This window comes from Danio rerio, chromosome 16 (genome assembly GCF_052040795.2).
Source record: "Danio rerio strain M-AB ecotype USA chromosome 16, GRCz13ab, whole genome shotgun sequence".
Taxonomy (NCBI): domain Eukaryota; kingdom Metazoa; phylum Chordata; class Actinopteri; order Cypriniformes; family Danionidae; genus Danio; species Danio rerio.
In genome coordinates this window covers 22,896,650-22,923,509 of record NC_141036.1, presented here as the reverse complement: position 1 = coordinate 22,923,509, position 26,860 = coordinate 22,896,650, and the positions used below count along the sequence as shown (strand labels likewise).

General features: G+C 35.0%; 1 protein-coding gene across 1 annotated transcript in view; it reads left to right on the top strand.

Annotated features, from left to right (window-relative positions):
- chn2 (chimerin 2) overlaps nt 1-26,860 on the top strand; it is a 163,079-nt gene that overhangs the window by 105,010 nt on the left and 31,209 nt on the right. Inside the window, exon 7 of the mRNA XM_087286905.1 lies at nt 12,239-12,325. Coding sequence (XP_087143031.1) covers nt 12,239-12,325 — 87 coding nt within the window. The remainder of the gene's footprint in view (nt 1-12,238; nt 12,326-26,860) is intronic.

The following is a 26,860-nucleotide window of genomic DNA, read 5'->3' as shown; positions in this document are numbered from 1 at the left end:
CTCACATTCACTTTAAGAGTCAGTTGTGTCATGCCATGGCGCAAAACCGAATGCTTCACTAGCGAGAAAACAAATAAACAGATCATCTGCAGTGCAAGGATAAAGAATGAGCCTCCCCATTCAGCCTCTTTACTTTCTCTTTACTTTTACTCTTCACTTTACCCTTTACTACTTTACTACTTTTGTGGAATGAGGGCACGGTAGAAACTCAATCCACTGAAGACATCCATTAGCCTACACATTTAATCCAAGGTGGACAGATCTAACCTTTTGTTTATTAAAACAAATATAAATATGCATATAATAAATAATACTGCTAATAATAATTACTTTATACAAGAGCAAAATTTTTATAACATTTTATTTTTTTATTTTTTTCATATGTAAAGATATTTGTGTATTGCTGTACATCCTGTGTGTATTAAGCAATGTGTAATCGTTTGGACCCGCATAGGTGCACAACTTGAAACCAGATTTTGGTTAGTCAATGGCGCAGTTTACTTCAGTTACTTAAAAAAGCAACGTGCTGACAATGTGCCTTAACAAATCTCATTTTCAGACCAGCATGTTCATGAGTCCAAAATCTGAATAACATTCATATATATATATATAATATATGTATACTACAATAATAATATAATAATAATAATGATGATAATATGTTTATACTGTATACTGCAATATTATATTGTAATTAACTTACTTTTCAATTAATTTTTAACCATGTGTAGTTGTTTTGATAAATCATACACTTTCTTTAGTTGAAAAATTTAATTATTCTGCAAAGTATTAATTACTTTGTTTCTCTAAATTGATTCATACAGAACTGTAGACTTTATGCACAGTATTTAAAGCAAGTTTATTATAAGTAACTAATTAAATGATCTAAAACATTAAAAGTAATCCCTTACTTTATTATTTGTAACTAATTCCACCCAACACTGTATTAAACACAACTCTAAGAGGCTTGCACTCATCCCTGTTTCACTTTACTGGGAAATCTGGTATATCGTGTCTCTGAATGCAGTGTATCTTGTATTTGTGTTTGTCTTCCTCTTCACCATTCTTACTACTTTACTCATCAGATCTACTTCCCTGTTCATTCTTGATCTCATAATATTTGTTAATTGGCGTAATAATGCAAAAGACCGGCTGCCCATTGGTTGTCCTGCATCTCTGAGTTTAGGAATCCTCATGTGTTGTTCTACAGCATATTTCTGCAAATACCCAGACAGTGCTGTTGGGTTCGGCATCAGTCTCCTGCTGGGAAGGGTCATGGTCCCCAGACTCAAAACGGACCACTTGAAAACAATACTGTAGGAATTCACAGTACCTGTTTTGTAACATGTATTACACTATACATTATAGTATTTACAACACTTTGAAATTAATTCAACAGCATACTTGAGCATTAACATTTGGAAAGAGATAAGCTGTAATAAACACTGTAGTATACTTTAGTTTTAGTTTTATTGTAGTATAATATATAATTGGGTTATTTGGTAATTTGTTTATATAACTATAGTATTAATATTACCACAGCATGTAGTACCGTACAGTAACTGATTAAGTACTTAACTGTAGTAAGGATCAAGAACACTGTAGTATACTTACTATACTTTAGATTATTAGAAATGCTTTGTTTTGGTGCAACAATGCAAATGCATGATTCTTTATTTACACCTGGTACACTTTTAGTAACATCTTGGATGTTCATAAAATAATAAATGTGTGTTTGTGATTCCTTAGAAGAGCTATTTTGGGCTTCTGAAAGAGCCTTTCAATGATCAGTTCTTAAGAACCACTGTGTGCTTAGAGTGAAGAACATTTTAGTCAGCTTAAGACCCTTTTGTTCAATAAAAAGGGTACAATGGATGTTAACGGGTCTTCTTGGAACCATAGATGTCATCAAGGAACTTTCATCAGTGTAGAAATGTTGTGATTAATGAAGTTAATTGGATAAAAGTGCAACATGCAAAGTTTTAAATGCTTTTTTAAAGACATTTGGTGATTGAAAGCCACAGTAATGCAATAGTGCCCTTTTTAAACCTGGTATTGAGATGCTTTTCATCAGTCAGATTGCAAGTATTCAACACTGTTTACATCTGCAGTTGAAATGACTCTCATTTGTCCACTTTTTGACCCTTTTTCTGATGTGGGTGGGTCAATGAGTAGGGTTGTATGCACTGCATTGGCTATCTCTGATCTATCGATCTAATACTGAGTTTGTTCCACTTTTTTTAAAGTGGGAAAAACAATCTTGAATTTCAATGTACTTTTTGGTCAACATTTGTACATATCTAAATATACTAAATCAATTAAATACACTTCCTGAATACTAAAAATAGATCATTCGCTCCTAATACAGAATTCTATGGAGCGTTTGCAAGTTGTGCAGAATGCAGCTGCGAGGCTTTTAAACAACACCAGTAGGAGGTCACACATTACTCCTGTGCTTAAGGCTCTTCATTGGCTTCCTAATAGTTTTAGAGTAAATTTTAAGATTCTGGTAATTACATATAGAGCTCTGCATGGTCATATCCCTCTTTATATTCACAATCTTTTACATGGTCACTACTTTGGCTGGTCTCTGAGGTCTTCTGGCAAAGACCTTTCAGCCATTCCCAGAACACCAGTCTGAGAACTCTGGGATCAGTTAAACTTTTTAAAAAACATTTAAAGATGCATGTTTTTGTTTAAGCTTTTAATTACGAGTATGGTGAGCTAGTTTTTACATTGGATTTACTGTTCTTGGATTTTTAACTTGTTTTAAAGTTTTTTTTTTTATTGATATCTTTTCTTTTACCTGTTTTTTAGTTCTCTTTGTCTGTGAAAGGTGCTATATAAATAAACCTTTACTTACTTTACCTAATTGATACTGATTTGATACTAAATTTAACCTATTTTTAAAATATTTTTTTATGACGCAGATACTGTAGATCACAACACTTTGAAAGCGTAGCCCTGTATACTGAGATTGCAAACTATATAGCCAGAGCTATGTATGGCTGCATTTCATTTTTAAAATGAACACTATGAGGTGGTATGATGCCATTCCTTTTCACATTTACCAGCTGGCCGTTTACCTCAGTAAGGACAGCTTTCCCGCTGTTAACAGTTTGTCCCGTTAGCTCGCCATGTATGTCAGCGAACTTGAGACACAGAGAGAAGTTGACCACGATGACGGGGTTCGAGTATGGTGAAGAACGTTTCCAGAAAGTGGGTAAAATGTGAAAACGTGGTAAAAAAAATTAGGCTTTTCTTTTTCTGGATTGCTTATGAAAATTGTTGGTTGGGTTTAGGGAAGTGGGTGGGTGGGTCAATCAATACAATTGGTTGAGTTTAGGGAAGAAGGAGATCGGTCAGTCAGTCAGTCATTTTAATCATTCAAACAGTCAGTTGACAGCAGTCTCTGGTGGATTTACACGATAAAAGCTGGCACTTGCAAGAGAAATGTGAGATCTCAAAATGTATACACAGCAGCCTCTGGTGGATTCGCAAAAACAAAAGCTGCAAAAAAAAAAAAAAAAAAAAACGTAGCTCCTGGGACGTATTTGCTCTCCAGAAATGTATATAGAGGTACGTTTTCTGAATGAGCCTGGGCTGGTAGATCATCCATCATCATCCAAACTTTAGGAGGCATTTTTGCTTTAAAAGCATAAAATTACAAACAGAACATTAATGATTTAACCTAGAAATAAAACATACACAAGGCTGTAGTTAAAAAAAAACACCAGTTCTAGGGGATGGTGTGAACGCTGCTGTTTGAAGAGAATTTAAGATTCATGCTTTTTTTTTTGTCATGTGCACAGTTTGTAAGCAGAAGAAGCTATTTCATTTGTAGTTAAAAAAAAAAACATACTTATTATTGGAAAAAGAAAATGTGTAAATGGTATGCGAAAATTGAGCTTTTTTACAACTTTCTGCAATACAAAACTTTTTGTAAAGATTAAAAAGACTAAAAAGATTTTCAATGGTACAGTCTCAATCAGGGGTGTGTTTCCCAAACAATGACATAACTCATGATTGAACTATTAAGGTACGATGCATCTTTTGGGAGAAGAAGGACATAGTAACGAGTGTTTCCTAAAACTGTAGTTGCTTTATCGCTGATTCATTGTTTGAACCACATTAGTTATACTGTAGTCGAGCAATTCCAGCGTTATGGATGTGACATTTTCGGTAAAATCTCAAAAAATACATTCACATAGAAATTATATGTTAACATTATATTGAAACTTGTGTTTATATTTTACAGAGCAACTGGCCACAGAGTTATAGGAGCAAAATAATTATCAATCTGTAAACATGTTTTATACTTTAAAAAAGGAAAATAAACATGCGTTATGAATGGGACAAAAAAAAGTCTGTGGGATTACAGTATAAAACATAATTTGTAGAAATTCTGTGAATTAAACTGCACAAGCCAAAAGAAACAATGCTAATCAAAAGGATAAGACTTAACTCACTAAAAAACAAAAATTGTTGGTTTGATTTTATTTAATATTTTTTACATTTATACAAAATCAAAAATTGTCATTATGGATGTGACATCTCTCCATTATGGATGTGACAGTTGTGAAATTGCCACTTGTGTGACTTGTGGAAAATTAAATAGAATAGATTGAAAACATGACAGATGCATTTTTGAGTATTTCTTAAGTACTGTAAAATACTTGCTTACACAAAAAACCCAAAAACGGTTTCTGTATTTTGGTAAAAGCTTCATTTTTTTCATGGCAAGGTTGTCATTTACACGAAATTGCTAAGTTATAATAATATAGTTAAAATATAGCGTCCATAATGATGCTCTCGATGGGGTGAAGTAACAAGACCTTTAGAGAAAAAAACAACACTTTTTTTAAGCAAATTATATTTATTTACACACACAAACGCATGTAAAAAAATCCAATATTAGTTTTGGTAAAAAACATGCACTCGTTTTCCATATTAATTGAAATGTATGTAAATGGCATATATAGGACCAGTGTTTTCTTTACAAATATTATTGAGAACATTCCATAGTCTATTCTAAAACATAAAATTACTTTACACTCTAATCCCATATATAAATCATATAAATCGTTAGACAAATGGTCGTAATTTACAGTAGGTCAGCTATTAAGAAAAGAAAAAAAATCCTACTTACTAATAATAATAATCATAATAATAATACATTCATTTATTTTTTTGTCGGCTTAGTCCCTTTATTAATCCGGGGTCGCCACAGCGGAATGAACCGACAACTTATCCAGCACTTTTTTTTTTTACGCAGCGGATGCCCTTCCAGTCGCAACCCATTTCTGGGAAACATCCACATTTATTCTCTCTCATACACTATGGACAATTTAGCCTACTCAATTCACCTGTACTGCATGTCTTTGGACTGTTAAGGAATAATTAATATTAATATTAATAATAATAATAATAATAAAATTGTTGTTGTTGTTGTTGTTGTTGTTATTAAGTAGGATATTGTTTATCTATTTTTTAAGTCTACTTTTACAATTTGACACAATTAAAACCACTGCAGAATTTTTCTAACCAACAGGCCCATGTCATATAGGCCTACAGTACAAATACATTTCTTAATAAATAATCTTCTAAAAATTAAAACCATTAACCTATGCTATATATTTTTGCTTTCACAAGCTTTGAACATATAACATAAATTCCTCTTTTAAAGAATAGGTCACCGCTGTGGTCATGAGCCATAGCTGTGTTTGAAATGACATCAATGTTTTCAAAGTGCACTGTGCGAAGGGAACACTATTGTCAATATGAAGATCACTAAGACTAAAGTTAAAGATTACACCTAAGATGACTTAATGTTTTTTTCCAAATTGAACAGTTGGAACATTTAGATGAATAGAGCTTAGGGGGGAGAACAGGGAATAGAACACAGCCACAAACTTTGCTTCTAACTACAGCTCTAGAGGTGTAGTTGTAACTTGGAAATGTAAAAGTTTGTCACAAAATTTGCGAATGTTCGTTGGATCGATTTATCTGGGAAACACCAAATCAATGTACTATGTTTTTTAAAGACAGAACACAGCACAGTACATATACACTACAGCAGCAGTTTCATTGAAAGTGTTTTCGACCACCCCTGGGTGTGGTTGAAAGTCACCAACCTCAAAACATTTTGCACCCCATTTACACCTGTACTTTGCATTGTCCACTTGCGATTACATCAACGAAAAGGGCCTAGGTGTTTGTACTTTGGCACAGAAAAGCTTTCACACCACAGTAACTTATTCATAGTTTCTAAAACTACTGACAGAACAAAAACCGAAAACCCTTAGTTATAGAATCTAAATTAGGCATTTCTGAATGTCTAAATCAGCACAGTATGTATAAATGTATATTCATTCATTCATTCATTCATTTTCATTAGTGTTTTTTTTATCAGGCATCACCACAGCGGAATGAACCGGCAACTATTCTGGCAAATGTTTTACTCAGCGGATGCCTTTCCAGTCCCAGCCCAGAACTGGGAAATAAAGCAGAAGCAATATAACTTACTGTAAAGCAATATACAATAATGAAAGCAATATACCTTAATTCATTCATTTTCTTTTCGGCTTAGTCCCTTTATTAACCCGGGGTGTCACATCGGAATAAACTGGCAACTTATCAAGCACATGTTTTACACACCGGATGCCCTCCCAGCTGCAACACATCTCTGGGAAACATTCATACACACTCATTCATACTCTTACATTATGGACAATTTAGCCTAGCCAATTCACCTGTACTGCAAGTCTTTGGACTGTGGGGGAAACCAGAGCACCCGAAGGAAACCCACGCGAACGCAAAGAGAACATGCAAACTTCACACAGAAACACCAAGTGACCCAGCCGAGGCTCGAACCAGTGACCTTCTTGCTGTGAGGCGACAGCTCTACCTACTGCGCCACCGCATCAATGAAAGCAATATACAATAATGTACATTAATTTGGCAAATTAATCACATGCAAAACACTTGTGCGGTATTTCAGAGTGTACAAGACATACATAAACAGAAAATTAATGTTAGCTGCCTTTACAGTCACATGTGTCATGTTTATTCTTTTTTAAGTCTTAATGATGTTTTGCACTCCGAGTTGTATATACTTGCTGGTCTCAGTAACACTCACCCCTATCAATCTCTCTCTCATTTGGGTCATGACTCCAGTGTAACCCCTCCAGTTCTGTTTGTCCCACTCCTAACAAGGGCAGCAAAGCCCACAACTTCTAGCACCAGTTGCTAATGTGTCTCTTGAGACCAGTTGAGTCTTGGTTGCTTACACAGCTCTGACCAGCCTCTTTTACATAGGTAGTATTTCAAGGGTTGTTTTCCTCTAGATTTTTGTCTTTTCAGTCATATTTTACATCAGAATGTCATGTTAATGGAGTGTATTAGCGTGCAATCTTTTTGTAAAATCAGCTAGCAATTTTTTAGTTAACATTTCAAAGGATTTTATTTTTCATTTTTTCCTCAATTATATATATTTATTATTATTATTATTATTATTACTTTCTCACCTTAAAATTTCACAGAATGAGACCAGATTTAAATGGTCTAAGCAAGCCTGAATCTCTAAACATGGATTTCCGACACTACAGGATTATCCTGTGCTACAGGATTAAAGCTGTAATCTGCCTCAACCCTGATCCCATTTGTAACTAAAGTTAAGATCAGAAGCAGACACTCAGAGAGCTAATAGATTAAACCTCTGCTCAACTTGATAAAGAGGTTTTTTTTTCAGAGTGAACCTGCTCTTTTTTCAACAAATCTTTGATTTTGCAACGTATAAAGCCAAGCTCTTTGGCTTTGAGATGCAGGATTAGCCTCAGACTCAAGGGAACTGCAGTGAAAATATGTCTGAAAGTGTTGAGTTTCAGTGATCTTTTGGCAGTACTGAAGTTTGTATTCATTTTTTTACTTTGTGTATGTGTGTGTGTGTGTGTACGCATGTGCGTGTCTGTGCTCGCATGTTTTAAAAGCTGTTCTGTTTTCATTTTAAATGTAATTAAAGTTGTAGGTTGTGTTCAGAGAATGCTACTTTCAACTATAAACTGAAAACCTTCTGCCGGATACATTTACAGATCAGCAATCTTTTAGAGACCTGACACAAGTTTCAAATTTCAGGGTTTTTTTTTTTTTTTTTTTTTTTTTAGAAGATGATAAAACAATCTTTTTTGTGTAGTATTAGAATGCTAACTTGCAGAAGAAGAAAAAATCTCATGTGTTACTCATTTAATATGAAAGAGAAAGAATTATCCAACCTAGGCTCATTCTGAAAACGTACCTATATATACCTTTCTAGAATGCGTCAAATACATCCCAGGAGCTATGTTTTTTTGTTTTTTTTTGCAGTTTTTGTTTTCACAAATCCACCAGAGGTCACTGTATACACTTTTTGAGATCTCAAATTTCTCTCACAAGTGCCATTCGCACCTGCTGTTCTCACATAAATCCACTAGAGGCCGCTGTCAACTGACTGTTTGACTGACTGATCAACTGACCCACACTCCCCCTTCCTAAACCCAACCGATAGTATTTACAAAAGCACAGATTGACCCGCCCAGCCACTTCCCTAAAGCCAAGCGACACATTTAAAAATAAGTATAGAAAAAGAAAAGCCCTCATCTGATTTTTTACCACGTTTTACCACATTTTCATCGTTATTTACTTGTTCATTTTATTTTTTGGCTTCTGTTTTTTCTTACCCGCTTTCTGGAAGCGTTCTTTACCAGACTCAAACCCTGTCGATGTGGTCATCTCCTCTCTGCTTCTTAAGTCCACCAATCTACATAGTGAGCTAACTGGGCAAACTGGTAACCTTCTATATGAAGCTGGAAAGCCGTCTATATGGAGGTAAGCAGTCAACTTGTAGGCGTGAAAAGGAATGACATCACACCAGCCAGTAGCATTCGTTTTAAAAATTAAAAGCAAATTCAAATTTTTCTATTAATTCATAATTTTGTGTGGAAACCGTTAAAGTGTGTATTTTTAGTACATTTTGTTGCATACTTTACTGTTATTTGAATTAATATTTGTTAAACAGATTGCCCATAGCCAGCCTGCTGAAAGGGGTGGTTCTTTTTTCTCAAAAAGTCTACTTCTTCAGTTATTGTCCTCATTTTCTATTTAATTATGAGATTTAAATGCTACATTTTTGTGACATTAAGCACTATTTTTTAGTTAGATAAGCTTGTTGAGCAGTCATCATAACTGTACTTTTTGATGTACCAAATGTATTTCCTAAAGATTTAAAATAAAGAAATATGAATAAATACTTTTTTTTAAAATACAAATTTATTACATCATATTAGAAAAAAAAAACAATTCTAATAAAGTTTTAAATTATCCTATTGTCATTTACTAGGCAAATAAACGCAAAACGTTTCAAACTGGGGTGCGTTTCCAAAAACCATCGTTAGCCAACTAAGTTTGCAAGTTCCGTCGTTACAAACATAGTTCGTTGATTGAATGTTTTCCAAATCCAACAAACATTCATACCTGTACATTTGCAATGAAACCTGTAGAGCTGTAGTTAGAAACATAGTTCCTGGCTGTGTTCTATTCCCAGTTATAATCCTATGCCTTATTCCTTTCAAACGTGCAACATTTAAACTTAGAATGATTAAAAAAATAATTAAAACCTTCTCTCTTACGTTAATTTCCTTACAAAGTAGTTTTTACAGTTGTTTTAGCGATCTAGCAATATTGACAATTGCGCTCCTTTTGTAGTGCACTTTGAAATCATTTATGCTATTTTGAATGCAGCCGTGGCTCTTGACGAAAGCTATAAAGTGTATCTGGAAAGTATTTATGGCACTTCAGTTTTTCCACATTTTTTAACAGTGAATGTCTCTGAGTGGCTCAGAGAGCCCAGACCTAAATCCTAACACCTAATAAATTAATTTAATCCATTTTGGAATAAGGCTGTAACGTATACATACATTATGAATACTTTCCGGATGCACTGTAGGTGACCTATGGAAAGCAGAATCTGCATTATCACTAAAGCTCGGAAAAACAAAGATATATAGGTTACGTTAATGGCTTTTATTTATAATAGCTTAAGCTATTTATTAGGAAATAATATGAACTGTATTGGGCCTATGATAGAACCTTTCTGCAGTGGTTTGAATGTGTCAAAGTTGTAAAAGTTAGACTACTTGACTACTTAAAAAGACTACTTAAAATTGTATATTTGTTATTTCATAATACCTATAAATTAAAACCATTACCGTGATGATTTATATATGGCATGTCTGTTAGCTTTTTGTAAGTGGTTTTATGTTGTAGAATAGACTATGGACGGGCAAAGCAGTGGCGCAGTAGGTAGTGCTGTCGCCTCACAGCAAGAAGGTCACTGGGTTGCTGGTTCGATCCTCGGCTCAGTTGGCGTTTCTGTGTGGAGTTTGCATGTTCTCCCTGCGTTCGCGTGGGTTTCCTCCGGGTGCTCCGGTTTCCCCCACAGTCCAAAGACACAGGCACAGGTGAATTGAGTAGGCTAAATTGTCCATAGTGTGTGAATGTGTGTGTGGAGGTTTCCCAGAGATAAGTTGCGGCTGGAAGGGCATCCGCTGCGTAAAAACGTGCTGGATAAGTTGGTGGTTCATTCCGCTGTGGCGACCCCGGATTAATAAAGGGACTAAGCCAACAAGAAAATGAATGGATGAATAGACTATGAACTATTCTCAATAATATTTGTAATAAAAAACATGGGCCTTATATGTCTTGTTGACATATATTTAATTAATATGAAAAGTGAGTACATGTTTTTACCAAAACGAATTTTTTTTTAATATGTGTGCGCGTGTAAAACAATATAATGTGCACAAAAAAAAGTCATGGGGTTTTTCTCCAAACAACTAGTCACTACACTTTGTTTAGAGCATTATTGTGGGTGTTTTACATTATAACTAACGTAGTTTAAACGATGGGTCTACTACAAAGAAATTAGAGTTTTGGGAAACACTTGCCACTACATTGTTTTTTCCCAAACGATGCTTAGTACTATGATAGTTCAGCCACGAGTTATGTCGTTGTTTGGGAAACACATCCCCTGGCTAGCACACTCAACTTTCCTCAGAATCTGGGCATTTTAATAAGAAATAAAATATTATTATTAAAACATAATAATAATGTAGAGCATCATAATTTTTTTAGACTCTTTTGTTCAAAGGTATATTTGAAAAATCATGGATAACAAAATTAGCCAAATTATTATTTAAAGTCATTTGAAAATGGTCCGATTTCTGTGCTTTACACCTTTTTATTGGTCATTTTTTGTTTCAAGAATACGGTCCAAGATTTAGAATAAAAGTCACTTGTAAATTGTTTTCTCTATTTAAAAACAATACAGTAGGTCAGCAGTGAAAGATTTCATATCAGATTTTGTTTTCTTGCATAGCTGGATGTTTGACTCATGAAAAATTTTGGTCAAAACTGATTTTCTCAAGTCACACTGAAGGGACATCCACGGTCTCCAAATGTACGCTTTTTCACAGGGTTATTTTCACAAATTATAGTGGCGTAGCAGTATAAATAGGACAAATAAGCTCGTGTATAGGACAAATACTGGACTTTTGTCAGTGAGGAGTGGGTCTTCAAGCTATGGGCATGGGCAGTTATGTATTAAGTTAGTATGAATAAAAATTATAAATCTTGGCTAAACAACACAACTTATGTTTATTTTCAAACTATTTTTACTTTTTGGGGTGGATAAAAGTTTTAGGTTAACTACAGTGACCCTGCAGTGAACGAGATTTTACCGATTCCACTCCAGAAGCCTGCTGTGATGTTTCTACAAGGCTGACACAGTCTCTTCTCATGTTGCCCTTCTCTCAGAGTGCTGAATGTGTGCTATTGTTTAGAGACACACTCCTGCCCCCAGGCAGCCCACCCAACACACCCCCTACCCCCAGCCCTGCCTAATGCAGGACCACACTGTCCCGCTTCTCATTCAGCCCACATAGGCCAAACACTGCAGGACAAACTCAGCTGCTGCTTTCATTCCACATCATACTCATCCTCCTCCACAGAGGAGATGCAGGCTCTTCCCAAAGCCAGAGCCCAAGTTGGTGGCATTATGGGGTCGGCAGTAGGTGAATTAGCCCCCCACAAAGCCAAGCAGAAGGAGCGCAAGCACCAGGAGTTGTTGGCATTGGCTCTGGGCGTGAATCTGGGCAGCAGGGGTGCTCTTCTCTGGAAACCTCTAAAGATTTTGGCTTGTTCACAGATCAGCCCATCGCCGCTGAGCAGACGGACCACACTCAAAGATGGACCAGAGAAACACTGCAACTATGAGAAGATACACAACTTTAAGGTAGGTGCTGGTTTATACCTCAAAAATGTTACTTTAAATTAGTTATGTTCTGTAATTATTTATATATTTATATGTTCTGAATATTTAGAAACACTTTATTTTATTGTGCAACTCAGGCTATAAAAAAACCATTGACTAATTATTGTCTCAGTAAACTACTAGTTAGCGACTTATTAATAGTTAGTGAGACAGTAATTTGATTTAGGAATTGAGTATAAGGATGTAGAATAAGATCTTACTTTGAAAGTACTAAAACACAGTTATCGTCTTATTAATAAGCAGGTAGTAAGCCTGTAGTTTATAGTTGGCATGGGCCAGTGTAAGATTCTGATGGTATGATAGCATCGGATAAAAATAGCACAATTTTATGTTATAGTGATTAATATGTTCTATTTCTAAATGTCAACAACTATTTTTTATTCTTTATTGAACACAATATATTTTTAATTTTAATAAGCATTTAAAATATTTTGGAACAGTAAACATGTCAGACTAAATAGTTGAAATGATTGACCTCTGCTGTTTTTATTAATTTCAAATGAAGTTAGTTTCATCAGCATTGATAATAGTGAGAAATGTTAAACAAGCAAGGTTTTTTAAAGTATAATGTGACACTGAAGACTGGAGTGATAGTAAAAATGTAGCTTAGCATCACATGTATTTAAATAGTATTTAACAATTTTACAGTTTGATCGTATTTTCCAAAGTTTCATCATTAGTTTCACCTTTGGAGATCTTTTTTTTCTTTGGATATAAAGTAAAGCCACTGCACTGCTCAGCATATAGCATGATGGGTGTTGATTTTAAGCAATTTGTTTTTCTGTTATTTGCTGAATCGTGGGCTGACCACTAGCTTTTGATGTGAAAATACTGTTGTCCTAAAAAAGCTAAAAAAATAATCGTAAAAAAACACATAAAAAAAATAAATTTACCATAATAAAACATTATAATAGAAAATGTTGGTGGTTTTAAAACCTTCCAAACCACGGAAAACCTTGAAACCGTTTGTTGTGCTATGCCTAGTTACTAGTTTGTCTTGTGATAAAATAAAGTGTTACTGAATATTTATTAAAACGTCATGAATAATGTGACATTGAAGACTGGAGTGATGGTAAAAATGTAGCTTTAGCATCACATGGATAAACTGCATTTTAAAATATATTTAAATAGTATTAATTAGATTAAGGCAGCTTTGGTGAGTAAAAGAGGCTTATTGAAAAAAAAAACACATTGAAATATTACCTGATTATGCAAGTAAAACTTTTAGTTTATCTTAATATATCTCAACTGACCATTCCGTATGTAAGAACATAAATGGCGGCAGAAGAGAAAAGTAATCGAGTTACAACTTTTACACATTTTTTTTTTCTCGATTCAGCCTGTTTGGCTTTTTTGTAAGTTTGTTTTGTTTTTTAAATCATTTAAAAAGAACATTTATTCATTCATTTTCTTTTTAGCTTAGTCCCTTCATTAATCTGGGGTCGCCATTGCTGAATGAACCACCAACTTATCCAGTACGTTTCACACAGCGCATGCCCTTCCAGCTGCAACCTATCACTGGGAAACATCCTTACACACTTATTTACACACATACACTACAGACAATTTAGCTTACCCAATTCACCTAGAATAATTATATAACTGAATCATATGACAGAAGCTAACAGAAGTAGCATATTTAGCATCAACATTGACTACGTTCACATGGACATTAATAATCAAATTATTTGCTTTAATCTAAATGAGACAATAATATGATTATGGTGTTTACATGAGTTGCTTTTTGAATGTTTTTTTCATGATACTGTTTTACGTGTTGTAGCACATATTTAATTAACATCATTGCATTATCGCGCTATCCACATTTCCTCCAGAGTATTATGTAATTTTGGGAGTTTCATTTTTAATTTGTCGACTTTCACTGCAGTTTGGCGCTTTCACTTTCATTTTGGAACATTTCGTGCATGCCTCTGCTGGAACTGCAGGAAGAGTGTAGGTTTAATCAAATTTGATAATGCATGCCGTATTAATAAAAAAAAACTAAGCATTTCGCGATGCAGGTGTCTGTGGTCCTTTATTGACTCAGTAGGTCCAGAGAATAGTGTCAAACTTTGTATAGATTATCCTGTCGCAAAATGCGGTGGAAATCCTACACGACGGTAACAGTTTGATTAAGGTGTTTACATGTCTGTACTGCACTTCAATAATGCGACTAAACTCGACGTACTTCACATCTTACACAATTTCTTTTTAGTTCGATAATGACCTAATTCAGATAAAATTAATCCAAAAATACTGTTTACCTAGTAGACTCTTAATCAGAGTATTGTCTTAACAGTATTAAAATGAGCATGTAAACGTAGTCAATGACACGGTAAATCATTAAATGTTAATTCAAAGCTTGTTGATATAACTGAAATGAATGGGAGACGTCAACATTTCAGTGCTACAAACGTAATATTCTGTTCTTAATAAGCTAAATACCAAAGATTGTGGTATTTCTTTAACTTTACTTAACTTCAAAGTCATGGATATAGATTTTCTCTCATTTCCTTATTATTAAGTTCATTGGACATGTCATGTACTATTCAAAACAAAAACAAAGTAAATGCAGATAGTGAATAGCTCTCTATATAAAGCAAGGCAAATGCTCTGTGAATGGAACCACTATACTCTATCTTCCAGCCAAGGGTGATGTTTTTTATGCACATTAACAATGATTTGGACCATAGCTCTATAAATAAAGCTTGTTCTGTAGCCAGTCAGAGGAAACAAACAAAGAAAGGGGGCTAATAATATTTACCTTAAAAATTGTTTCAATAAGTGCTTTTATTCCAGCCAAACTAAATGAAAATAATGTGAAAATGCCCTTGCTTTGTAAAACACCACTTGGTAAATATTTGAATTAAAGAACCCCTATTATGGGGTTTTGAAAAGGACCTTTCATGAAGTGTATAACACAGCACTTGGTGAAGTGAAATATCCAGTTAAGGCTTAAATCTGAAAGTTGACAGGGTTTAAAATTATTGATTTATTCATAAAAGAGTCGACTTAGAGAGGTTCAAATGAACCGTCATCGTAACAAGTCTTTAGGTGTGTCTGTCACGGTCTGGTAAGGGAAAAAAGGAGCGAGGACCCAATTGCAGAGTGAATGAATATTTTTTATTAATAAAATAAAAGGTAAAATAAACAACCCTGAGGGGGAAAAACACTAATAAAACAAATAAACAATAAAAACAAACTAGCGTGGAAGGCTGGCGGGGATCAGGACTGAAACAAGGTAACAAACAACAAGACAAGGCTACATACGGTGATGTACAATGATGAACTGGCACTGATGAACTGACAGTAGACATGAGGGGATTATAAACTGTAGTAAATTAACACACAAACAGATGAACATAATTAACTAATAATGGGTTAGCAAGGAGGGTGGGACTTGACAATAGACGGTAGGCACACAACAAAAGCACGTGATCACAATGTAAACACAAAGCCACGTGCTTTGACAACAGACACAAGACACGAGCACAAGATAGATACACCTTACCATGCGCTCACACATATGCAACGCGCATGCTTCATCTCAGCGTCAACCAAAACCGAAAGCAACTAGACGAAGACGCTGAGAATGAAACGGCACAATGCTGACAGAACAAAACACACAAACACTAGACGGCGTGCTCTCACACAGAGACAAGCACAATGACAGAAACAGGACAAGACAGGACTAGTGTCCGGACTCTGCCACCAAAACAAGAATTCACAAGACCAGAGTAGCAGAACCCTGACAGTGTCAGCGTGAAATTGATACCTCAGCATTATAGCCTCAGCCTTGTGCTGTGTACCTATCTGCACTTGTTCTGTATCTGGTTAGCTCTTTATATTCTTATATTGCGTCTAAAGCCACATTGAAAACGCGATGCATGCCGCTTTGTTTACGGATTAAAATGCGTGACTTGCAATCCTCTGCTGTTTGTCATTCCTACTGTCAGCTGTTCCTAAACACGTGCAGCGGTCATGTTTCAAAATAGTTCAGCTTTTGCCACTCAGTGGGTTAATAGTGAATGTGTGTCATGGTTAAGAATGGAGAAATATGCTGGTGTTTAACTGCTTTAATGCACTCCTGCATTGGGCTCACACATAGACTCTGCATTCTGACTTCTGTAGAATTGTTGATAAGCCATGCTGGGCATTTCTCTCTGTCTTATGCTGAACACAGTCGACCAAACACTATAGTATGGGTCATCGGACCAATCAGATTAGCATCGCGCTAAGGAGGGGTTATATCACTGAAATAATCACTGAACGATTTATATGGGAGTCGCTGGGATAATTAGGAAAAAAATAAATGCAAATTATAAAACAATGAAAGTGTTTTTTGACCTTGCATGCATATCAGCATGTTGTTGGAGACCCCCCCCCCCCCAAAAAAAAAAACATAAAATATTACCTTTTTAATGCATAATAGGGGCTCTTTAAAATTTTACAGAAACGGTTTTAATTTTGCTTTTAACTGTATGTGTAGCTAGAGAACCATGCTAAAATTTAGTTTTTGATTAAAGAACAGTTTACTACAAATTTGTCATTTATTTAGCTAAAGGTCTTAGTTAATGGTTTCTAAAAAGCCTGAATTGGTTTCATTTGTAAATGTTAGTTAATGGGGTGGCACGATGGCACAGTGGTTAGCACTATTGCCTAATAGTAAGAAGGTAAGAAGGATGCTCGGGTTTCCCCCATGAACCAAAGACTTGTGCTATAGGTGAATTGAATAAACTAAGGGCATACTCACAATATGTACATTTGACTTGAACCGGGCCAAAGCACGCTTTTCCACCTTTCCTGGTGCTGCAGGAATTAGGAGGTTTGCTGATGGCGCAGATGTGGTGCAGTGAGGAGTTAGCGTCTTTAATAAACCATGACAGTTTGCGTTCATTGAACGGTACAAATGATTAATAAATCCATATGAAATCACGTCTTGCTTTCTGTTTCAGGCTTAGGCGCGTTTTGCACACACACACAAGAGTACCACGCCAAAGCACCAAGTGAACCGCACTCAGCGCACTAATGCTATGTTCACACCAGACGCGGAACGCGCGGATAAATTACGCTACTCGCGCGTAAATAGGCGCGTGAACTATTGAGTTTACTCGCTTCATTTGCGCGTCAAACCCCGCTTCATTCGCACGTCAAATCCGCTTCATTCGCATGTCAAATTCACTTCAGAACAGACGCGGATTCGCATGATGGGCAGGGCTTCTGTCTGCCCGGTGACTCTAGCTTCTATGCTAAAAGGCTAACATGGATTTTATGAAGAAAATTACAGTGTTTATGTACTTTATGAAGGCTGTAAAACAGCGTCGATACGTTTAGGACCTGAGGTCTGAGTCCACTACATGCTTTCAGAGGTGCATCCAGCTCTGTGAGCTCATTAACTCCTCCAGAAACGGAACCTGGATCACGAAGGCTTTCAACGGTCCTTCTGACTGAGCCAAGCCCAGTTTGATCACTTGTTGTCAGTGTCGCCTGGAGGATTTCTCCCGGGACACCATCAACAGGTTCTACGTCACAATCACGCCCCCATAAGAGCAAGCTTCGGATTGGTTAGTGCGTCAAACGTGCAAAACGCTCAATTCGCCTCGCGCGTATCCCACTATTCCCACCGCGCCATTTGCGCAATTCGTGTCATTCAAGCCGCGCCATTCACGCGTATCGCGCCACAGGATTTCTATTCGCGCGTTTGCATTGACTTAACATGTAAATCACTCGCGCTTGACGCGTGTTCCGCGTCTGGTATGAACGCAGCATTACACTTCTCAAATGATCCGGGAAACTGGCCTGAGCATGGTTTCGATAGCATAGTGTGAGTAGGCTCTAAATTGTCTGTAGTGTATGAGTGTGTGCGTGAATGTGAGACTGTATGGGTGTTTCCCAGAATTGGGTTGCAACTAGAAGGGCATCCGCTGCATAAAACATAAGTTGGCAGTTCATTCTTAGCTGAAAGAAAATAAATGAATGTCAATGTACTTACTAACATTAACTATGAACAATACAACGATCAACAAAACCAGCGCCCCCTTATCTCTCCCCCACCACACCACATGACAACCTTCAAAACATTTTGAGATTCTGAGTGTGCCTTACACTTTTGAGTGGGCTTGAGAAACCACCAGCAGTAATCATACTCTTTTAACTGTGTTATTTGAAGCGACACTTGCACCAGTTTTGCACATTCGCACCACACACTTTCTTACAATCATTCAATCTCATAAAAATCATTGTGTATTTATGAAGTGAGCTTTAGACTGGTGAGTGGGCTTGACAAAAACACACTCTTCCATCTCTCAATCATTTTAACCAACACTTGCTGCAGTTTTGCACAATCCCAACAGACAATTTCTTATAATTAATCAACATCCCATAAAAAACACTGTTTTCTTGTGAAGTGAGCTTCATACAGGTATAATAATTCAGTGTTTACCTGCTCGTATGTCTATGAAGGTATTTTTGTGTATTTGCTCAGCTCAGCTCTTCATGTCTTCAAATGTCAGTGGTTCATTCACGTTACACTGACAGTCACATATAATCTCAACCAATATACACAGTCTGAGCCGATAGGAGCCATGATGATTAGTTTACATTTCGAGTCTTCTGGTTCTTGAGTTTTTCGTTCATCCTGTGACAGAATTACTCAAACCCGAAGACTCGAGAAGTAAACGGATCAAATCTCTTTCCGGCTCAAAATGCATACGATTGGCTTCTGTCTTTCACGTGATGAACGACTCAGACTGAGGACTCGAGAGGTGAATGGATCAATTCTCTTTCCGGCTCTAAATGCATATGATTGGCTAGGCTTTAGTCTTTCACATGGTGAAAGAACGACTCAGACCTGATAGAGAACTCGAAAAATGAACTGATCTTCTCCGGCACTACACAACGTGCGCATGAGCGAATGAATTAATCACTTAGTTCATTCGAGTCATTCATTCTTTTGTCACATAACGTGAAAGAAAGTTAAAGAGATGAGTTATTTAATAAATCAAATTGTCTTTGTGAACCGCTTTGTAATATATGATGCTGTAGGCAATAGAAACATGAACACTGTTTAATTGTTGTTTATTGTTTTATTATTATTTTTTACCAGAAAAGCCTGAAAACAAAACAGATTACTTTAAAATCACAATAATAAAAACAATCAAAAATAAATAGTGCACATCAAGCTAGGCTTTTTAATAAATAAAAACAAGTAAGCTTTAAATTAAATAACACATTTGTGCCAGAAAAGCTTTATATCAAATATGGCAACTCTTCCCAATAGATGTTTTTATGAAACAGCAATTTAGGTGAAAGATAATACAAATAAAAAAATACAAAAGCCACGGAGCCTAATGAGCTTAACAAGTTGACTTTGGAATATTAAAACAACAAGCTTGGCTTTTTTTTTAAATAATCAGAATTAATTAAGCTTTAAAACAACACTGTGTGGCTTTGCTTGTTGGACTTCACTTGGTTTAAGGTTTGCATTCAAAAACACAAGCTCTGAACCTTTGATAGAAGAGTCTGTTTCTTCTTTCTGATGATTTGAAGTGATTCTTTTGCCATTACTTGTTGGTCGCAGGATAAAAGCTTCTGCTAAATGATTAAATGCAAACGCAATTTTTTTTCATACAAATATTAGACCAATACATAAAGTCTGCATAGAAAAACATTATTAAACAAAAAATAGGGTAAAAAATAACAAATTACAAATCACTTGTAATTGTAGAATTTGATTAATTTATCATATAGCCTAGCTTAGTGTTTGTTTCCTAATAGCAAGGCAGCAAATAGACAAAACATTCTCGTTCTCGTGGCAGTGTACAGTGGATACAGTTTAAGATCAGGAATGCACATAATAATAATAATATGATATTATTAGTTATAATATTATTATAATAATTAATGATTATGATGCACCCATCCTTAAAGAGGATTTAGAACCATTTACTAATTTCTACATCCAATTCTGCTGTAGTGTCAAGTCAAGTAAGAAAGACAAATGACTCAAACCTGATAGAGGTTCTCTTTCCGGCTCTAAATGCATATGATTGGCCCGTGATGAATGAGTGACTTAAACCCGATAAAGGACTCGAGAGGTGAACGGATCAATTCTCGTTCCGGCTCTAAACGCAAATGATTGTCTTCTGTCTTTCCACGATAAACAACTCAAAAGACTTGAAATGAATGATACCACCTTTTTGCGTGGATGAATGAATCACTCCCTGAGAGGACTCGTAGTTCCTGAGTCATTTTGAAGATTTGTTCAAAATAAACGAATCATTCAAGAACGACACATCACTAGTTCTCTCAAAAAAACAACACTCCTCACTCGTTACTCTAGCACGTAATTCTCTGAGCACTAAGAGTTTCTTTGTGTAATTAGCACTTTTTGTGTGTATTGCCTTGCTGAGTTACAGAATGCCTCCTCAATTGTAAGGTACTTTGGACAAAAATGTTAGCTAACTGACTAAACGTAAATGTAACATTCTAATTTTTGCTTCTTAACATTAGTTAAAGCACTGTGACCTTTACATGAACTAGCAATGAATGTCTTTATTTTCATTGACAAACATGAATAAAACTAACTATTGGTTATTTTAGTAAACGCATTAACTAGTTTGACATCAAGTGGTTGAACTAGGTATTGCTAGGTATTGCACACCTGGTTCAAAACCCACACAATCACAGGTTGCCAGATTGACAGCATCAACAGCATCAACAGGAGCAAGTGATTTAAAGCGTGTTTATATAAAAGCAACGGCACACGATAGAAGGAATATTTTCCATATTAAAAGATGTTTTTGTTCTAACCAACACCTGAAATTTATATTTTAGAAACAGCTTCTATTTCTTGCAGCTGAAAAACAGAATAACCTGACAGTGTTTACCTCCGGTACACCTCATGTGCTTTATTCAGTGTTAAATGCTAATGATGTGGGTTTGAATGCCATTGTATGTAATATGTATTGCCATACTACTGAAGGCAGCAGCCGATTCACCTCAGCTCTTGAGATAAAATAAACCGTTTCAAATTGAACTTTAGAACCATGAAACAATGTAAATGAACACATATTAGTGATTTAGCATGTACATATATTAAAGTTAAAAAGGTTTTATGTATTCATTAGATTATAAACCTTACCATTTAGTCTGAGTGCAGTGCGTGCACTATTCTGTGCTTCTGAATGGCTGTATTTAAATTTCTGTCAAGTTTTGTCTGGTGCAAATAGCCAAATTGCTTATCACTGCGTATCATGTCACATAGCGTGTTGTTTGGACACACTGTAAAAAAAAAAAATCCAGAATTTTAGGGTTTATTTTTGGCAGCCGGGATGCCAGAAAAAAGAACGTAAAATAAAAGTCGTTAGATTACAGAAATTTACTGTAAAATAACGGACATTAAATTACAAAAATTTCCTTAAATTAAAATTTCTGGTAAATTTCTGTTAATCAGCCTCTGTTATTTTACAGTAAAATTCTGTAATTTAACAACTCGTTATTTTACGGGGGTTTTTTAATTTGTTTTTTAATGTGTGATCATGTGTGAATAGACCCTTTTTGAAAATACCAGTAAATTTTTTCCGGCAATTTCCAGAAAGAGAAGTTGTAACATTAGTTGTAACACAGCTGCAAGATGTTAGCTGCGACGCGTGTAGCAGCCAGTGAACTTTTCTTTGTTTACAAATACAATCGCAGCCATATATACAGGTCATTCCTGGTTAATGATGTCAGAATTTACCGGTGTTTTAGAATGGGTGTGTAAATGGTCTTTTCTGAAAAAATTCCGGAGCATTCTTGCCTGTGTGAACAGCACTTTTTTGAATTTACCAGTAAAGTCGTTCCAGTAATTTTCCGGATATTTACCAGCATTACTGTGTGAAAGGGGCTAATGTCTTTCAGATGAACAAGAATGTTCACTTAGCATGTTTCTGCAAACATATTATGGTGTTTTTATGCTTTAGAAGAGTCAAAAACATGCATACGCCACCTTTAACTAATAAAACTTAACATACTGTGTTAGCAAAGTGAAGTGTGACGATATTACCCATTATTACTAAGAGGTTATTCTGATGTTTACTACGTCTTAAATGTTAATGTGCAGACAGCGTTTAGATATAGAGTATACATACAAAGGAGCTTTGTATCAATAAGCCTAAATCTATATGCGCGTAATTGCCTAGGCTTTTAATCCATTAACAGCGCTATTGACTGATGGGATTGATTGTGCAAATCAATGACCTCCTGCTGAATGGACTCTCTCCTGTTTCATGCCTTTTCAGCTTCTGGCTGCGAATGAAGAGTGTATCGTCTTCTGACCTCTTTTCTAAAGCCTGAAAGAGCAAAACAAAATAATCATCTGACTTGAGCGTGTCACTACCTAGTAATGTCTTGCTCATGATGTCAGCAGAGTCATAAGGATATCGCGACTGTTTAGAATCGGAGCTGGGTGTTAGGTTCTAGGCTGCTCACTTGCTAGGTTGGCTAATTAGGTGTCATTGATGCTGACTTCTAAGATGGTGTGGGCAAAATGTGTTTTTTAATAAAGCAAATATAAAATGTGAGAGGGCCTAACAGACACAGTAAATACATAAACAAAAACAGCTTTGACAAAAAATTGTAAATACTTGTAATTATTAATTTAAATTACATAAAATATTAAATAAATTTTATTTTAATTTCCTTTGGCTAAGTCCCTTTATTCATCAACAGTTGCCACAGCGGAATGAACCACCAACTTATTTAGCAATGTAAATATTATTCATAAAGTATTTGGATACAATGATATTAATCAAAGAATTTTTTGGGGAAGTGAAAGTAGAAACTAGGGTACCTTTTTTTCTGTCATCCAGTACTGCACATCGCCTCTTTACAAACGCATTGGGGAAAAAGGGGAAAAGGGAAAGTCCTGTGTCCTCAAACAAGTGATTATGTTATTATATGACATTGTAAAATTTAAAAATGAAATTTGAACTATAGTGCTTTATTAGTGAAAAGCTGCTAAGCGCAACAAAGTATAGGCTATATTTTATTACTTGCTCTTATGTGCTGAAATACTTAACATGTTGCTTTACTTAAGATCACAGAATAGTATGCAACATCCTTAAATAAAGGGGAGTCACCTTTTAGTGTTATATAGCCTATAAGGAAAAATGTATATGTTTGGGTCTCTCTGGACTAATTGGGCTGAATGTTTGACTGTGTCTATCTAAATGAGGATGTTATAAAACACATTTTCTACCGAGTTATTTACAGAGAATTTCTGTGGTTTTAAATCATGGATGGGTTAGCTCACTGTGCAGGGTCCCTCAGTTAGTGGTGAGACCACTCGATGTTCGATGCCAACAGTCGGTCAGCGAGTAAATGAACATGATGAATGAGAACACACAGACATGTGCGTATAGACATATAATGTAATGCTGTTCAGTAACAGGTCATTTGTTTGTTTCAGTTGTCTTCATTTTAATGGTTTTGTGATGATGCGATGGTGTGCTTTATCTGTCTGATTCCCGCTAAAGTGGGCGGGTTGTGTGATATTTGATTTGGGGGACGTTCTGGGGGCGGGGTTTGCGTGACACGCTGCGAGCTCCTGGCCTGACAGTGGAAACGCGCCCCGGTCGATTGGGATGGCCCGGCCCAATAAAAGCCCTGGCTCGCAAAAACCCACATGAACACGGGGAGAACATGCAAACTGCACACAGAAATGCCAGGCGACCTTCTTACTATGAGGCGACAGCGCTACCCACTGCACCACTGTGTTGCTCCATATTAAATAATATAAAATATCATACAAATATAATAAAATAAACATACAATTAAATTAAATTTCAGTAAAATAAAAAAAAATATATATAATATTAAATAGAATAAAATAAAATATAAAATGTATTTTTTAAATTCAATTAAAAATAAAGAATTAAATATTTTTTATAAAATAATTAATATTATAAAATATCTAATTAAAATAAAAATGTTAATTAAATTAAAACTAAATACTAATAAATAAAAAATAAAATATGACATTTTAAATTTAATAAAATAAAATGTTAAACTAAATTAATAAAAAAAAAATATATATATATATATATATATATATATATATATATATATATATATATATATATATATATATATGTGTGTGTATATATATATATATATATATATATATATATATATATATATATATATATATATATATATATATATATATATATATAAATTAACATAACTAAATAAAAATGTAAATAATGTAAAATGCAAAATATAAAAAATAAAAAGGACAGACTATTGAGTTCCTTGTCTGCTGTAGTATTGTGTGCTGTAGTTTATAAAATATATCTTGTTTTGGTCAAGTATGTAAGTATGTTATGCATATTCAGTGATATGTGATTTTATGAGATTATGAGCTTTTATCTATTGCAAGGTGCAGAAAATAAAAACAATAAATAATGCATTAATAATTAAATTAATAATTAATTAAATAAATAATAATTAAATCAAATACATTGAGAACTAGAATGAGCTTATTGTTGTACAAAAACAATATAAAACTGAAAATAAAACATTAAAATAAAAAGAGCTAATCTAATGTAAACCTGACTGTAAAAATTAAATTAAATTAAATTAAATTAAATTAAATTAAATTAAATTAAATTAAATTAAATTAAATTAAATTAAATTAAATTAAATTAAATTAATTAGTTGCAGTTAATTAATTAATTAATTAATTAGTTTTTGACAAATGCATGTTGCAAATCACATATCACAAATAAGGTGACGTTCAGTCAGAATGCAGGCAGTTCAGTACGTTTCAGAATCATCAGTAGTTCAATATAAAGATGAAGAGGATTCTCATTATGATATTTACATTTCATCATTCATACCCTTGGGCTTTGTGCCAAAGTGTGTCTTTTGTCCGTCCCTGCGAAGTGTTTTGACAGCACAAGGGCGTTTATGAGAACATGCTTTATGTGTGACTGTCGGCAGCTTTGTAACAGATGCCAGACACATAATTTTTTCCCAGCAGTCCTGTAATCTGACTCATATGTGTTATAAATGTCAAAATTTATAACAACACCCTATTTCAATAGGCGTTCAGTAGCAGCCTCGAGTCCTGATTATTACTTCAGAGCTTTGACTTGCAGCAGATTTGTCCCTGTCAACAAACTGACCCTCGAGTGCTTTCTCACTCTCTTGAATCTTTCCATGACCCTTTATAGAGCTTCAGACAACAGCTTCAGACGTCACTGGCTGTCATTTTTCAAACAAAAACCAGTTTTAATCTGAGCCACATTCCTCTGCCCTTGCCTGAAGTTCTTTGATTATTGCATTGGAGCAGGTGGGCAGGTTTTATGTGTTGTTTATGTTTTGTTTTATATTTATTTATTATTAGTTTAGTTAAGTAAATTAGCCTGAAATTAAATGCTGTTTTGTGGTATTTTTTGTGCTTCTTTTCTTTTCTTTTTTTCAGTTGTTGTACATTAATTGTTTAATTTTAGCTTTATTTTTAAGTATGTGTTTTATTTAGTATCTTTTCTTGTTTTATAATAATTTTTGTTTTATTTATTTTTCATTTTTTGTTTTGTTTGTTTCATATTTAGTTTTTTTTTGTTTCTATTTTTGTAGTAAAGTAAAATTTTAATTAAATACACATTTTGTTTAGTATTTTTTTCATTGTGTTTAGTTTATATATTTCTGCTTATTTCTTTGTTTTATATTTGGTTGGTATTTTGTTATTGAAATTAAATTTTAAAAAATGTAAGTAAAAAAAATACTGGTAAATTTAGATTTAAATAAAGTTTATTTATAAAAATAATTTCGAGAGAGGGGGCAGCACAGCGGCGCAGTGGGTAGCACAATTGCCTTATAGCAAGAAGGTCACTTGTTCAAGCCCCAGCTGGATCACTTGGCATTTTTGTGTGGAATTTGCATGTTCTCCCTGTTTGGGCATGGGTTTCCTCCGGGTGCTCCGGTTTCCCCCACAAGTCCAAAAATATTGGTGCATATGAATTAGGTAAGCTAAATTGTCTGTAGTGAATGAGTGTGAATGAGTGTGTATGGATGTTTCCCAGTGGTGGGTTGCAGCTAGAAAGGCATCCGCTGCATAAAACATATGTTGGATAAGTTGCCGGTTCATTTCGCTTTGACGACCCCGGATTAAAAAAGGGACTAAACCAAAAAAATACAAATTTTTGAATGAATAATTTTGAGAGGATTACATGCTTATGATTGACCACAGCTGGTCCTGCATTTGCACCATTCATCAATTAGATTATTTTTACCTTACTATAAATAGCGTTTCTTACCTTAGTTACCTTCGTCTTGAAGAATCCCCCCTACTCCTCCCTCCTTTTCCTTGACAACTGCACGGCCGCCCAGAGGTTGCCTCACAGCAAGAAATGTCATTGGTTCAAATCCCTACTTGGCCAGTAGACGTTTCCTTGTAGATTTTACATGTTCTCCTTGTACTCGAATGGGTTTCCCCCGGGTTTTCCATTT